The sequence below is a fragment of the Schistocerca piceifrons genome, chromosome 5 (genome assembly GCF_021461385.2).
Source record: "Schistocerca piceifrons isolate TAMUIC-IGC-003096 chromosome 5, iqSchPice1.1, whole genome shotgun sequence".
Taxonomy (NCBI): Eukaryota; Metazoa; Arthropoda; class Insecta; order Orthoptera; family Acrididae; genus Schistocerca; species Schistocerca piceifrons.
The window spans coordinates 669864421-669879663 of record NC_060142.1 but is presented as its reverse complement, the minus strand read 5'-3'; the positions used below and the strand labels follow the sequence as shown (position 1 = coordinate 669879663).

The 15243-nt window shown below is 42.4% G+C and overlaps 1 protein-coding gene across 1 annotated transcript in view; it reads right to left on the bottom strand.

Annotated features, from left to right (window-relative positions):
• LOC124799190 (protein madd-4-like) overlaps positions 1-15243 on the bottom strand; it is a 571457-nt gene that overhangs the window by 42738 nt on the left and 513476 nt on the right. The window contains exon 21 of the mRNA XM_047262725.1: positions 718-863. Within this exon, the coding sequence (XP_047118681.1) occupies positions 718-863 (146 nt within the window). The remainder of the gene's footprint in view (positions 1-717; positions 864-15243) is intronic.

The following is a 15243-nucleotide window of genomic DNA, read 5'->3' as shown; positions in this document are numbered from 1 at the left end:
TCACACCATTTAGTACATTTTACATTTCATCTACAGATGCCAGGGCAAATGATAAGTGTATCTACTGTCTGATAATGTACATCTATTGTATTTTCTCCTTCAGCACTCAACAGGTGATTTGTATCTTCAGGTCTAATTTAACTTAAGGTACAGTGCAGTGCCAGTAAGATACATTCCTAGATTCCCATACTACTCTTCTTGTGTTTTAAATCATAAAAGGCAGATCCTCTTAGTGCAGAAACTGACTGAAACTCAAATTTGTATTTAAAGTGCAATACCGAACATATCCACATCACTACTCATATTGGATTATACAGTTTTTGCCAGACTAGTATCTGGTACCCAAGCTATCAGCACTTGGCTCACTTCATTCATATTCCTTGACAGCACCACATGTCTTTCTTTATCTAAGACAACCATTAGATATTATCCAACACTTATGGCACTGTTTTTTGTGCCTATCTCTTCCTACAGCTCCTGAACTCCTATCTTGATGAACGCTACACAGTAGCAAAATCCTTTTCATCATAGTTGTCTTAGTTCACTGGAGCAGTAATGATTATAATGTTGTCCTGCTTCATTCTATTTTTTAAGACTGTGAACAAGACTCCTCCTGTTCTACTGATAAAAGTAACCAATGACATAATGAAGAAAGAGCTGCAAGTCCTACAAGTAGGTAGCATGTAATTTTTTTCATTAAATATGCAAAATACTTACTTCAGACCACTCTCCCACTTTCCATGTTCCTTTACACTTATCATTATAGCACTCTTGTCTTACTGGAGGTTTTTCTGATTCATTGCACAAGCCATTAACTTCTGTTCCATTACTCAGCAAACATGTAACATCTCTGCGCTGCATAGCTGAAAGATAAGAGTAAACAATTACAAAATGAGCTTAAGTGGGGATTTAATAACCTCAGTTTTGCTTCTGTAATGACATACACTGAAATTTGTAGTAGAAAAGCAACCATTGACGGATCTTGTCTGTACATAACAACAAACAATTTATTTTATTTTTAAAGCATTATTGTTGATACAGAGTAATAGTAATAGAATGTTCATTATTTGAACCTGCTTCTTACTGTTACAGTCAAGGTAATACTGTCAACAGAAACTTCAGCTTCCTGTAATATGTGGAATACATTCAGAACTGGATAAATATTATCTATTTTCACTCGTGTTTCAAAAGTGCTGTGGCATAGTGCTGGAAATTGCCAAGATAGAATCGGACAGAAGTTAGCTGCACAAATAATATCAGTCATGGCTTAATTGTGACAAGTGTTTTCCCACCTGAGATAGTCTGCAACTTTAGTTGAGGGGTGTAACAGCCTCACAGGCAATGAGATATTAAGTACACTACTATATATTAAATTATCCCTTTCCCTAGCATAAAATGGAATGAAACTTTGCATGACAGTCAGTAGTGCTAATAGCCAAGGATTGTGTTAGTTTTAACTTCATATCTTCAGTACTTTGGTAAATACATAGAATTACTTAAAACACCAAATTCAGAATGTTCATAAATCAATAACATCATGACAATTTCATACTTATTACCTAACAGTTAATGAAGGATTTTAATGAAATATCTAACTTCCCAGTAGAAAGGAAAAACTGCTTTTTTTGTAATACAATCAAACTATGGAAACTCCATGTAGGAATGTCAACAATGTCAAAAAGACTGATTGTTACTTACTGTAAAGAAGACATGTCAAGTTGCAGACAGGCACAATTAAGAGACAGTTACATAAAGCTTTTGCCCACAGTCTTCATCAGTAAAAGAGAGACACACGACATTCACCCACGCAAGCAACCACACTTCATGCACACATGATCACCAACTTCAGCATCTCAGGATGCACCTATCAGAATGCAACCATCACGTGGGAAGGAAGCAGCAATCTGGACGTGGTGGGGAAGGGGAAAGGACTGTAAGTAGTGCGTTTGGAGTCTGAAGGATGCTGGAAAAGGTAGTGTTCATTATTAGTAAGGCCATGGGTATGAGGGAAGTTGATGTACTTGGAGGTGGCATCAACAGAGACGAGTAGGGATCCAAGAGGTAAAGGGGATGGCGATGGTGGAGAGTAGGTGAAGGAAGTGGTTAGTGTCTTTGATGCGGAAAGGTAGATTAAGGGCAACTGGTTGGAGATGTTTGTCAATAAGGGCTGAAACTCTTTCAGTGGGGGCACAAAAATGCTGGCTGGTTATTCAGACCTCATTGACCGACACCTCCAACCATCTGCCTGTAATCTAGCCTCCCATGTCAAAGACACCAACCACTTCCTTCACCATCTCTCCACCATTGCCACCCCTTTACCACCTAGATCGCTACTCATCACTGTTGATGCCACCCCCCTATCCTCTTCAGTCTTGACATACACATATGTCCACATCAGGTCTTTGTAGTGTCATCCTGCCAAGTGTTGTTTCTCCAAATTGAGACCTGATTTGCACATCATGTGGTTTCTGTATTTGCCACTAGGTCACGTGCAACTCAGTTTTGGCAGGTTTTCTCACATCCTGAAACTCCCGATCTGAAGGATGGCATCATCTACAGCATGTGAGAAAGGTAAATTCAGTTTCAATAATCAATTTTGAGTTATATTACTGTTTTCATCATGTCTTACTCCAAACAAGACATGTCATCAATGAAGTGATATGTGCATGCAATTAAAACGATAGGTTCATAGTTTTACAAACATCGACTGTTGAATTTGAAGTACACACTTGTGTACATCAAGTCCTTGCTCACAGAATGTAGTGGTACTAACGCTAAGACTGATCTCATTGCGAAATCATAATTTAAAATGTAATCTAAATTAAAGTCTGATAGATTAGCTACTAATACTGGACTGTAGGACTTAATACAGTGCAGGTGTAATGGGTAGCATGCTGGATTAGTAATCCATAGATCCTGGGTTCTAATATTGGTAGAAGCTCTAAAATTTTTAATTTTTTTATTAGGTTCACTTTCATTTCTTTATTCAATTACTTCCACAGTTACCTTCACTTTATATAATTTTCAGTTCTCTGACAGATGCTGAAATTATAAAACTACTTGAGACGAATGACTTGAGTTCCTTGTCAGATGAAGATGAGGATTCTGTTGATGAACTTCCAACTTCACCTCAATGAAATGATGTGCTTGAAGTTGAAGCATGCAATGTGGATGTTATTCTAGAGGCATCTGCATCTGACAATGACAACCACAATCTTGGAACATCAGCTTCATCTGCTCACTGTTGTCCACTAAGCTGGAGGCTATCTAAGTAAGCAATACATTGGTGTAGTTCTGTGGGCCATCCTACATGATTTAGATCAGTATTTTTCAATGGTACTATTTGTTTGCAGGATGTGTAATTGACAGCCTTCTGATGAAAACTTTGAAGAACAGACAGATGGTGAACTGAGAAACCCTTCATAGTTTTTCTTTGAGTACATTGATAAAAATTTCTGGAGAAATGTTGCAGGACAAACTAATTTATATCATTAGCACAAGAACTCAAAAAATCTCGATACAGATATTAATGAAATTTTGTTCCTTGTCAGCATTGAGATATTGATGGGTACATTGAGATTGTCCCAGGCAAGACTTTACTAGAATATGCAACTTGATATTCCACTTGTATCATCAACCATGACAAGAGATGGATACTACAAATCATGGAATAATATGCATTTTGTAAATAATTTGGAAGATCATGACGCAAATGACAAACTCTGGAAGGTTAGACCTGTAATTGATGCTTTAGAGAGCCAACTGGAATGGCTGAGCGGTTCTAGGCACTACAGTCTGGAACCGTGCAACCGCTGCGGTCGCAGGTTTGAATGGATGTGTGTGATGTCCTTAGGTTAGCTAGGTTTAAGTAGTTCTAAGTTCTAGGGGACTGATGACCTCAGAAGTAAAGTCCCATAGTGCTCAGAGCCATTTGAACCATTTTATGCATTTAGAAATAAATGCATTAGTTTACCCAGGTCTCAACACCTGTCTGTGGATGAACAGATGATTCCATTCATGGGGAGGTGTAATATGTGGACATATGTATCTTCCAAACCTAATCCAATTGGCCTCAAAAATTTTGTTTTGCTGTCATCAGATGGACTTTTCCTTGATTTTGCTATATGCACTAGCAAAGGAACGATTCCTGAAAGTGATCAGAAAGAACATGGCCTTGGAGTGGGTACACTCAAAGCACTGGCTAGAACTGTACCCAGTGAATACAATAATGTAATTTACAGTGACAGATTTTTCACCAGTTCAAAAGCTGTTCAGCTTTTACTGGACAAGAATATATTTCACACAGGCACTGTGATGGCCAACAGAATAAAAGGAGTAGCTTCTAAGTTCAAGAGAGATCAGGAGCTACAATGGGGGCTATGGGATGAGTACGTAAGGGAGGACCAGGAAGTTTGTGCCCTCAAATGGAAGGACAATAAATCTGTCACTTTGTTATCCTTGTGCACAGGGAGTGAATCAGAGCGTACCTACAAACAGTGGTATTAATACAGAAAAAGCAAAGGTTAGTGTCAAACAACCAGCCATCATCCAAAGTTATAATCGCAATATGGATGGCATTGATCTTTGTGATAGATACATGGCATACCATAGGCCAGGCAGCAGGACGAAAAAGTGGACTGTCAGAATATTCAACCACTTAACTGATTTAGCCATAATTAATTCATGGATTATGTACAAAACATGTAGTCAAAAAGAAGGGATACCGAAACAAAAGTGGATGTCTCCCATTAACTTCAGAATTCACTTGGCCCACAGCTTGGTAAAGGCTTCAAATATTGTAGACTCACTAGAACTGTCAAAAGAAATTTCTCCATGTGTGACACAGCAATATGTCAGCAGGTCTGATAAATATGAGGAGCATCAGCCCACAAAATGAAGATGAATTGTACCAAAGCCAACTAGAGAAAGCAAATGTGACAGGGTTGACCATCTTCCTAAATATATTGAGAGTTGTTTTGCCGTAATGTGTTTGGCTACCAGGGTGCAAGCCATGTTCTCGCATAATTCCAAACCCACTACCTCATTCCTCATCCACCTTTGTAACTTTATCCTAATCCACAACTACTTTCCATTTGAAGGGAAGGTATACACACAAATCCACGGCACAGCCATGGGCACCCTCCTATGCCAACCTTTTTATGTGACATCTAGAGGAGACCTTCTTAGTCTCCCAATACACCAAACCCCTGGTCTGGTTTAGGTTCACTGACAATATCTTCATGATCTGGACTCAGGGCCAAGACATCCAATCTTCGTTCCTTCACAACCTCAACACCTTCTCCCCCATCCACTTCACATGGTCCTCCTCAACCCAGCATGTCACCTTTGTAGATGTTGACCTCCTCCTGTCTGATAGTTTCACCCCCACCTCTGTCTGCATTAAACAACCAACCATCAACAGTACCTGAATTTTAATGGCTGTCACCCCTTTCACACCAAAAAATCCCTCCCATACAGCCTGGCCACCCAGGGTCAGTGCATTTGCAGTGACAAAACTCCCTTGCTCAATATGCTGAGGGTATCATCAAGACTTTCACAGGCAGACACTATCTCCTAGACCCAGTGCACAAACAGATCTCCTGTGCCATTTCCCCTCACACCCCCAATCCTCCCATCACTCCCAAGAACCAGCTGCAAAGGAGTCTCCCCTTCATTGCCTAGTGTCACTCTGTGCTGGAACAACTGAACAACATCCTTTGCCCGGACTTTGATTACCAATTATCATACCATGAAATGAGAGATATTTCCTATTCCTCCTAAAGTGGTGTTTCATTGCCCACCCAACCTCCTCAACATCCTAGTCCATTCCAATCCCAACCCCCTGCCACAAGGATCATATCCCTGTGGAAGACCCAGGTGCAAAACCTGCCCAATCCACCCACCCAGCACTTTCTATTCCAGTCCTGTCACATGTTTATCCTACCCCATCAGGGGCCAGGCCACCTGTGAAAGCAGCCATGTCGAAGACTTTTTTTTTTTTTTAGAGGTGGTGCCCCTCCACACCCACACTGGCATGATGGCCAACACAAAAGGTCTACTGCCATCTCTGCACAAGGGTTCATCATCATCATCAGTTATCTGCTGTATTAGCAAGTCCTTTGCCTCTCCATTTTCTGCGATCCATTGCTTCCTTCTTAAGGCTGCTGTATGTTGTACCGTCCATCATGTCATCCAGTATCTGGAATCTCTTCCTTCCTCGCTTCCTTTTCCCTTCTACGTAACCTTCTAAAACTGTTTTTATCAGTCCGTCATTCTTTCTTAATATATGTCCAATCCAATTTCTTTTTCTTCTCTTTATTACATCTAGTAACTGTCTTTTCTCTCCCACTCTTCTCAGTAACTCTTCATTTTTTACTCTGTCCATCCAACTTATTCTTTCCATCTTCCGCCATGTCCAGATCTCAAAAGCCTCCAGCCTTTCTCTGTCTTTTTTTCCTCATAGTCCATGTTTCAGCATAAGGGTTAGTGTTCACTAAAGTGAGGTATCACAGGATGTGGGTACTGCAATGTTTGTGTACATCTGGTTAAGGTTAACCATTAATACGTGCCCATATGGAGCTAGATTGGGTCAAAAATTGAATAAAGGGTAGTGTTTTCAAGGACAGAGGAAAAAAAGTGCAAGGGCAAGTGCCAAGGGAAAAAAATCTCTGTGATAGTTAGGCTTGGGTAGTAAGAGCAGTAGCAGAATCTTGCAGACTGAGACAGGTCATGCAAGGATGGGTTAAGTTAACAGCGGGTATATGCAAGACGATACTGTGTCACGCCATATGTTAGTTGTAAGAGATCAGTCCATTACCATACGGCAGCACAGTGTGCTGCAGTTTAAGCCATGAGAGCCACCTGTCATGCTTCATCAATGGTGCCTGGGGACTGGGGAAGGCCTAGGTCATCCATCAGTGTCTGGTAGTCGATCGCCGTAGCCAAATGCTCGGAGATGTATGGTCACATAGTGGCATTACTCCTCCTTCATTGGCTGTGCTGACAGGCTCAGTGAAGGCTGCAGTTCAGTCTCCATTGTGTAGCGGATGATGTAGTTGCTACCCTTGATCATCCTGATCACTGTGATAGCTGTCTTCTCACCTCGCAGTTGCGTCTTTGTTCGGCGGCACTTATGATGCCGTCAGTCATTTCTTCTTGGTCTATGCCTTGTCTCCAGTTCAGCCATCACTGGAAAAGGCCGGACAGCCAAGCCAGTTTGCAACATGTGGGCCCCAGCAAGAACAAGTTGACACCTTGTCTCACTGTCCGTCACAGGGCGGGTGTCGTGCTCGCCGGTGCACTTGACACACTTTGATTAGTTGCGGCAGTATTTAGTCACATGCCCTTCAGCTTGGCACCTAAAGCCACATAAAATTTGGGTCCATGCCTTGCAGGGGAGTGCTTCAGCAGTCACAGGAAAGGATAAGAGCTTCCTTATCCCAAAGATATCACTGTCGTCTGTATTGCTGCAATCACTGCACAGCTTTTTCTACTGGTATGACTACCAACTAACTGTCCACCAGGATGAACGGCTACCACCAAACTGTGGCCAAGAGCAAAGCAGACCAAACTGTGGAACAACATGCAGCTGTACACAGCACACTTGATTTCAATGGCTGCTTTGTTACCTGAGCCATCTGGACCCTTCCCTCCACCACCAGCTTTCCTGAAATGTGGAGACATAAGTTATCCTTACAACACATTCTCTGCTCCTGTAATTATCCTGGCCTCAACCTATCAAAACATGCTGTCCCAACACCCTCCACACAACAGTTTCCACCTACTCTGCCCTATCATCTCTTTCCCATTCTCATCTCCCACACTGTTTATTTGCAACCCTCTGCCAATGCATCTGCCCATCTTTCCCTGCTCCTCTTGTTTTTCATTCCTTTCTGCCCACCTTCCAACCCCACAACCTCCTAATGCTGCGCCTCTTGGCTTCTCAACCGTGTCACTCCACCAGACAGCATTCATATCTTTTCCCACCTGTACACTACTGTCCCTTGCCCGTCCCCACTCATCTGGTCATGAAAGCATTCGCTGTATGAGTGTAGTACCTCTGAAGTAGAAAGCACACGTGCACGCACACACACACACACACACACACACACACACACACACACACACATGCACGACCACTGTCTCTGGCCACTGTGGCTCGACTATTTTGTAACTGCACCTGAAGGGAGCAACAATCTGGTGGTGGGGATAAGGAGGAGGCAGGGTGTGGGAAAAATGGGGCAGATCAGAATAATATGGGGGAAGATGTAGTGCTGCTTATGAGAGGATGTAAGGATGTGGTAGAGCAGGAAGGGCTGCGAAGTACAGGCAAGAGGTTTAGGTGGGGGCACGAGGGGGTGGGGTCAGGAGGAGTGGAAAAGTAGATGACGGGAAAAGGACTAGTGGGTGCACTAATCGAATAAATTTCTGCATTGTGCTGTAGTGGGAGCAGGGATGGGGATAAGGAGAACAGGGCTGGTGAAAGTTGAGACAGGGTGGGGAGGATTACAGGAAGGAATGCTATACTGCAGGTAGAGTTCCCACCTGTGCATTTCATAAAGGCTGGTGTTGGCAGAAAGAAACAAGACGGTGCAGATTGTGAAGGAGTCACTGAAGTTGAAGTGAAGCACATTGTGTTGGGCAGCATGTTCAGCAACTGGGTAGTCTCTTGGCCACAGTCTGTTGGTGGCTTTTCATGCAGATAGAAAGCTTGTTAGACATTATGCCTACATAGAAAGCAGCACAGCGGTTGCAGCTTAGTTTGTAGATCATATGACTGCTTTCACAGATAGCCTTGGCTTCAGTGGGTTAGGAAATGCCTGTGTCCAGACTGTATTAGGTGGTGGTGTGTGAATGTATGGGACTCGTCTTGCTTCTAGGTCAACTGTGGGGATATGAGCCATGAGGCCAGAGATTGGGGCCAGGAGAAGAACAAGGATGGACAAGGATACTGCATAGGTTTGGTACATTGCCGAATACCACAATGGGAAGAGTGGGAAGGATAGTGGGATTGATATTCTTCATTCTCAAAAATGTCATTAATGAATCTGAACCAAGTGACGGGGTTCAGGAAAAGTAATACTGAGCAAGGCTATTGATGGTCATGGTGACCAAGAAGGAAGTTATAGCTTTGGAGTCAGTCAGACATTGGAAAGATAGCATTCACTAGTGGCAAGGTCATGGGCACTGGGAATGTTAGTGTAGAGGGAGGCGGCATCATCAGTGATGTGTAGGGCAATGTGTGGTAAAAAGATTTAAGGAAGGACTGGGGAACCTGTTGGATTTCTGGAATGGGGTAACTGTGGCAGGGTTTGTAGGTGGACACATCTGACATCTATCAAGACCCTCCACCAGGTAACCCCTACAGTTCAAAACCACAGTGATGGAGCCTTTGTTGGCAGGTACGATTATAGTGCTGGGATCAGCTTCTATATGGTGGATCATAATTCCTTCTGTGGATGTAAGGTTTATTTCCATGATGGTGAGGCAAGGTTTCAGGTTAAGAAATTCTGGAATGTTAACCAGTGAGGGGTGGGGGGTTGATTAAGGGGCCGTGAGGGTGGATCATGGTTGGATGGAGGAGTAAACAGAGTCAGGGAGGGTGCAATATTGGTTTTGGGATGAGTCTGACTGGTAGCATTGTTGGCGAGAAAGTATTGCCACTGTAGGGACTGGAAGAAGAACCACCAACCTTACAAAACAGACTCAACACAAAACCAATACTAAACCAAGCCTGACTCATTTCTCTCCTCCGCCAAACCATGATCCACCCTCACTGTGCCCTAATCAGATTCCATAATTTCTTAACCTCAAACCTTCCCTCCCTATCATTCCCCAACTCCCTCAACATGGAAAACAACCTAACATTCACAGAAAGAATAGCAATCTACCACCTAAAAATGGATCTCGACCTTATGGCCTTCCCTGTGGTTATGCTGCACAGATTACCTGGTGGAGGGACTCTGCTAGCTGTCAGATTTATCTGCCTACAAATCTGCCACAGTGAACCCATTCCAGAAATCCTACAGGATCTTGAGTCCTTCTCAAATCCTTAATCCATCGTAGAACATCCCTCTCTCCTCACCCGTAACCTCCTCACATTCCTACCTTCTACATGCTTCCTATAGTCCATACATCCAACCACACAGGACATCCCATTGTGGCTGGGTACTGTGCCACCACTGAGTTAATCCCTGCTCTTGGGGACCAACACCTTCAGTCTATTACCTGTAACCTACCCTCCTATGTAAAAAACACCAACTATTTCCTCCGACTCAACATGGTTCCACACCATGCTTGTCACTTTTGATGCCACCTCCCTTTACATTAATATCCCTGATGTTCATGGCCTTGCTGCTACTGAACACAACCTTTCCAATATCTGTCTGACTACAAACCTACAACCTCCTCCTTGGTCACAATAATCAACTATATACTTGCCCCCAGCTACTTCTTCTTCTTTGAAGACATCACCTACAAAAAATCTATGGTACAGCAATGGGCACAATCCCATTTCAACCTATTCAAGAGCCATCAAGAGCAGTTCTTTCTACAACCCAGAATCCCAAATTCCTAACCTGGTTCAGATTGACTGATGACATCTATGTGGTCTGGACTGAGGGTGACGACACACTATCCACATTCCTCCAGAACCTTCTCCCCCATCGCTTCACCTAATCCTTCTTAACCCAGCAATCCACCTACCTCAGTGTTGACTTCTACCTAAAGGATGGTTACAGCAGTCCCTTCATCCATATCAAATCTACCAACCACAAGCAAAACCCCATTTTGACAACTGCCGCCCATTCTGTACCAAGAAGTCCCTTCCATACACCCATGGCCATTGTATCTGCAGTGACAAGCAGTTACCCTCCAAATATACCAAGGATCTTATTGAGGCCTTCACAGACCAAAATTACCCACCCTACCTAGTACAAAACCAATCTCCCAAGCCTTGCCTCTCCAGTCACCTGTCACCACTCACATACTCACTATCTGGCTACAAAGGAGCACTCGTGACTCAGTAACACCAAAGTCTGGAGGTCTCCACCAGGATTTTGACCACCCCTAGTCACGCTCTGAGATGAGAAATATCCTATCCACTATTCTTCCCACTCCTCCCTCCCACAGTGGTATTCTGCCACTCACTAAACCTATGAGATATCCTACTCCATCTCTGCCCCTAACCTCTTGGCTCATGTTCATATCCATACAACTAACTTAGATGCAAGACCTGTCCCTTACATCCTCCCACCACCACCTATTTCAGTTTGGTCACAGGCATCTCCTATCCCATCAAAGCCAGGACTACCTGTGAAAGCAGTCATGTTATATACAAATTAAGCTGCAACTATTGTGGTGCTTTCAATGGGGGCTTGATGACTAACTAGCTGTCTTCCTTTCTGCATGAATGGACATTGACAAACTGTGGCCAAGAGGCAGCTGAATTGTCCAGTTGCTCAACATGATGTCCAACACAACATGCTTTCCTCCAATGACTGTTTCACAGCCTGCACCATCTTGATTCTTCCTACCAACACTAGCTTTCTTGAGTTGTGCAGGTGGGAACTCTCTCCACAGTACATCCTACATTCCTGTAATCCCCATAGCCTCAGCCTTCAATAGTCCCTGTTCTCCGTTTACCTATCCTCTTCACTGCTTCCACTCCAGCACAACAAAATCTTCTATTCCACCAATTCATCCTCTAGTCCTTTTCCCCTCCTCTCCCTTTTCCACCCTCCACCCCCCAAACCTCCCAACTGCACCTAGCAGGCCGACCCTGGCCCCCCATATCCCTACACACTTCCATAAACAGCACTACCTTCCCCCACCCCCTCCTTTCACCGGCCTAGGCTTCATCCTTATCCCCACCACCAGACTGCTTCTCCCATTAGGTGCAGTTACAACTCAGTCCCACTACAGAAGAGCTTTCAGCTAAAACGTATAGCAGTCTTTTCATTGTGTCTATCTGTGACTCAACTTCTCAGCTATATGATGTGTACCAATCTATCCTTTTCATAGTACTGCTGTTATTTCATCCTGGAATTTTCACTGTATGACTGTGATTAGTGGAGAACACCATTCAAGTCTCCATCCAGTAATCCAAAATTAGATTTTATATACTTTCCATAAAGTGTTTGAGGCTGTCAGCAGGATGCTCCCTTTTAAAAGGGCATAGTCAACTTTTTTCTCATCATTGTCTTATCACTGCTCAGTCTTTGGGTCTAATGACCTCATTGTTAATGGAATGCTAAGTATTAATCTTCTTTTTTTCCTGCCTCACTACGCCTGGATGCCAACGATCTGGTACTACTGTAATAACCAAATAATAAAGTTTATTGACTGCATCTAACTGTCAGTGGACATTAGGTGGGAAACTGGAAATCCACAAATATTTAAAGACAAAGTAAAAGAATACTCATTAGTGACTCCTATAATTTATCAGAATATTAGGACACAAGAATGTAAACTCTGCAATACTCTGATATTTGAGTTGGAATTTCCTTGCTCTACCAAACACAGGCAACTAATAGTGGTCTGTGCAAAGTTGTATAAATGCCCTGTTTGAAGTTTTAGATAAAAACAGCAGCTGAGTAGTATAAAAGGTGTACAGGAACTTTCTTCAAAATAGCTGTTTTTCTCCTAATACAGGTATATAAAGTAATCTAGAAGCAATTCCCATAATTATCATTTTGAGGTAGACTATCAGTAGTCATAGTTTGTTGTTAGCATACCTTACATCAGTAGCCAGCAGTGGTTTTTTTTCTTTTTTTGTTAATGAATAACTTGACTAGTTCCACATCCCTGTCCACAGCTCATGGTCGTGCGGTAGCGTTCTCACTCCACGCACCCAGTTTCCCGGGTTCGATTCCCGGTGGGGTCAGGCATTTTCTCTGCCTCGTGATGACTGGGTGTTGTGTGATGTCCTTAGGTTAGTTAGGTTTAAGTAGTTCTAAGTTCTAGGGGACTGATGACCATAGATGTTAAGTCCCATAGTGCTCAGAGCCATTTGAACCATTTTTTTTTCCACGTCCCTGAAGGCTCTCTTTTATGATGGGACTTACAGAGCATGATGTGTGAATGAATGAATGAATGGAACTTTAATTGTCCTATAGTTGATTGGAATCATTACAATCTTATAAGTTGTGTGTGACATGACATACTGTGTATCAATGCTAGGAATCCCACTCTTTATCTCATAATGAAAATGTATTAGAAATCACAGCAACAGTCAGTCCTTTGAGGATGTCCACACTGGCACAAGTATTGGCAGCTGTAAGTGGCACCAGCTTTTATGTCCAGGATAACAGAGCAAGAGTAGAAATGCTTAACTCTATCTTAAAATATTCCTTCACAAAGGCCAATCCAGGAGTACTTCCCAGATTAATTCTTAGACCACTACAAATATGAATGGTTTATATATTATGGTCAGTGGTGTTAAGAAATAGGTGAAATTACTAAAATTGGAGGCATGCATATTGGCATACTGGAATCCCTTTCGAGTTCTTCATAAAATTTCCAGCTGAAGTACCCCAACTCTGTCTGTTAATATGCAGTAGGTTTCTCAAACAATTAAAGCACAATTCAATATCATCTACATTACAAAGCTACTGTCCAAATTCATTGACATCTATATCTGTTGTGGAACCACAGAATGTAAAGGAGACCATTCGCTGAAAAGCAGAAGTGTTGAGTCACTGATAGGCACACACAAAAGAAATAAAACTTGATAGCTTTCAGAGTTATCCATTAATGAGCTAGAGTAAAATACAAAAGATAACTCCAAGAGCTAGCAAGTTTTCTTTCTTTTGTGGGTATCTGTCAACAACTCAACACTTGGTTTTTGGTGAGTCATCTCCTTCAATCTAAAAGCATTTGCATTCTTTGGTTTTACAGCAGATATATATCCTCAGATATCCTCAATCCCATCACAGCTTTTGTTTGACATTCCATATTATTGGACATTAATTAATAAGAAATGGTGTTGTACCCAGTCAAATACTTTTAACCTATCTGATCACCTTCATGCATGCTGTTCACACTTTCAAGTGAGGAACGTGTAAGTTTGGTTTTGGAAGACCAGTGCTTTCACAATCAATACTGATCTTGTGGAGAAGGTCCTTCTTTTCAATATACCTCATTACCTCTGAACTCAGAATAAGTTATAGTATTCTCTTCCCCATGCCTCTTCCACATTCATGCCATTTTCTTCCTTAAAGACATTCATTTTGTCCATTTGGATCACAGTTTCAGGAAAAATCCACAGACATGGCACAAGATACTGTGGCAACCATCAACTGCCTATGACTCTAGGACAAGGAGTGGTCTATCTTTGGATTCAGTGAGCTTTAGATCTTGTTTTGGACTTTGTTTGTTTTTGCTTGATGTGGTTTATTTACTGGTTATTGTGTGTGAGGAAAAAGTGTTTGACTGTAACTGTTGGTTATTTCTATCCAGAGACTTGTCAGTGTCAATAGAAAACCCATGACACCTTTTGAAGGTCACTTTCTGTCCTGCTGTGAACACGGAGTCAGTCATCTGAGTTTTACCAAGGCAAATCACCAAACAGCAGCATGTGTTGAGAAATTTTTTTATTTAGACAACCAGTTTTGACATCTCATTAATGCCATCTTCAGGTCCCTGAATAACAAAATTAAGTGTATCTCTATTGCATATCATGGTATACCACAGCTGATTTTACAGAAAATAAAGTGTCATAATTAAAGTCCTTAAAACCTACAAATGCAATTTGCAGACGCCAGCAGAAGGTCTTCCACAACCACAGCGCTGCAGCTGTGGGCATCGTTTTCACAATATGTCATGTGCCTGCCAGCAGCTCATGCTGTATCAATGTGCCATGACAACATTAGGCTGGTGCTCAATGATGGAGACTTGTGTTTCTTGAAGATTTAATAAACTTGTTCTGCATTGCATTCCTGGTCAGTGTTCTCATTATGCCTCCACAGTACAAGACACATCACAGATCCGTGGATTACTCCATCCGTCACATATCCATAATGGGCACACACTGATGTCTGAGATGTACGTATATGCTTTATAGTTATCCTTGGTATTTACTCATGTAGTGCAGAAACAGAAACCTCAACACCACAAGCACACATTAGTGCTGAGACAGTTGTTTGAGGTGTCGATACCTTCTACTATCCAGGGTTACCTTGGGGTCATGACAAAACCCCTGGGCAGACAGCTTGGTATTTACTCCCAAAGTCGCCCATGATCTAC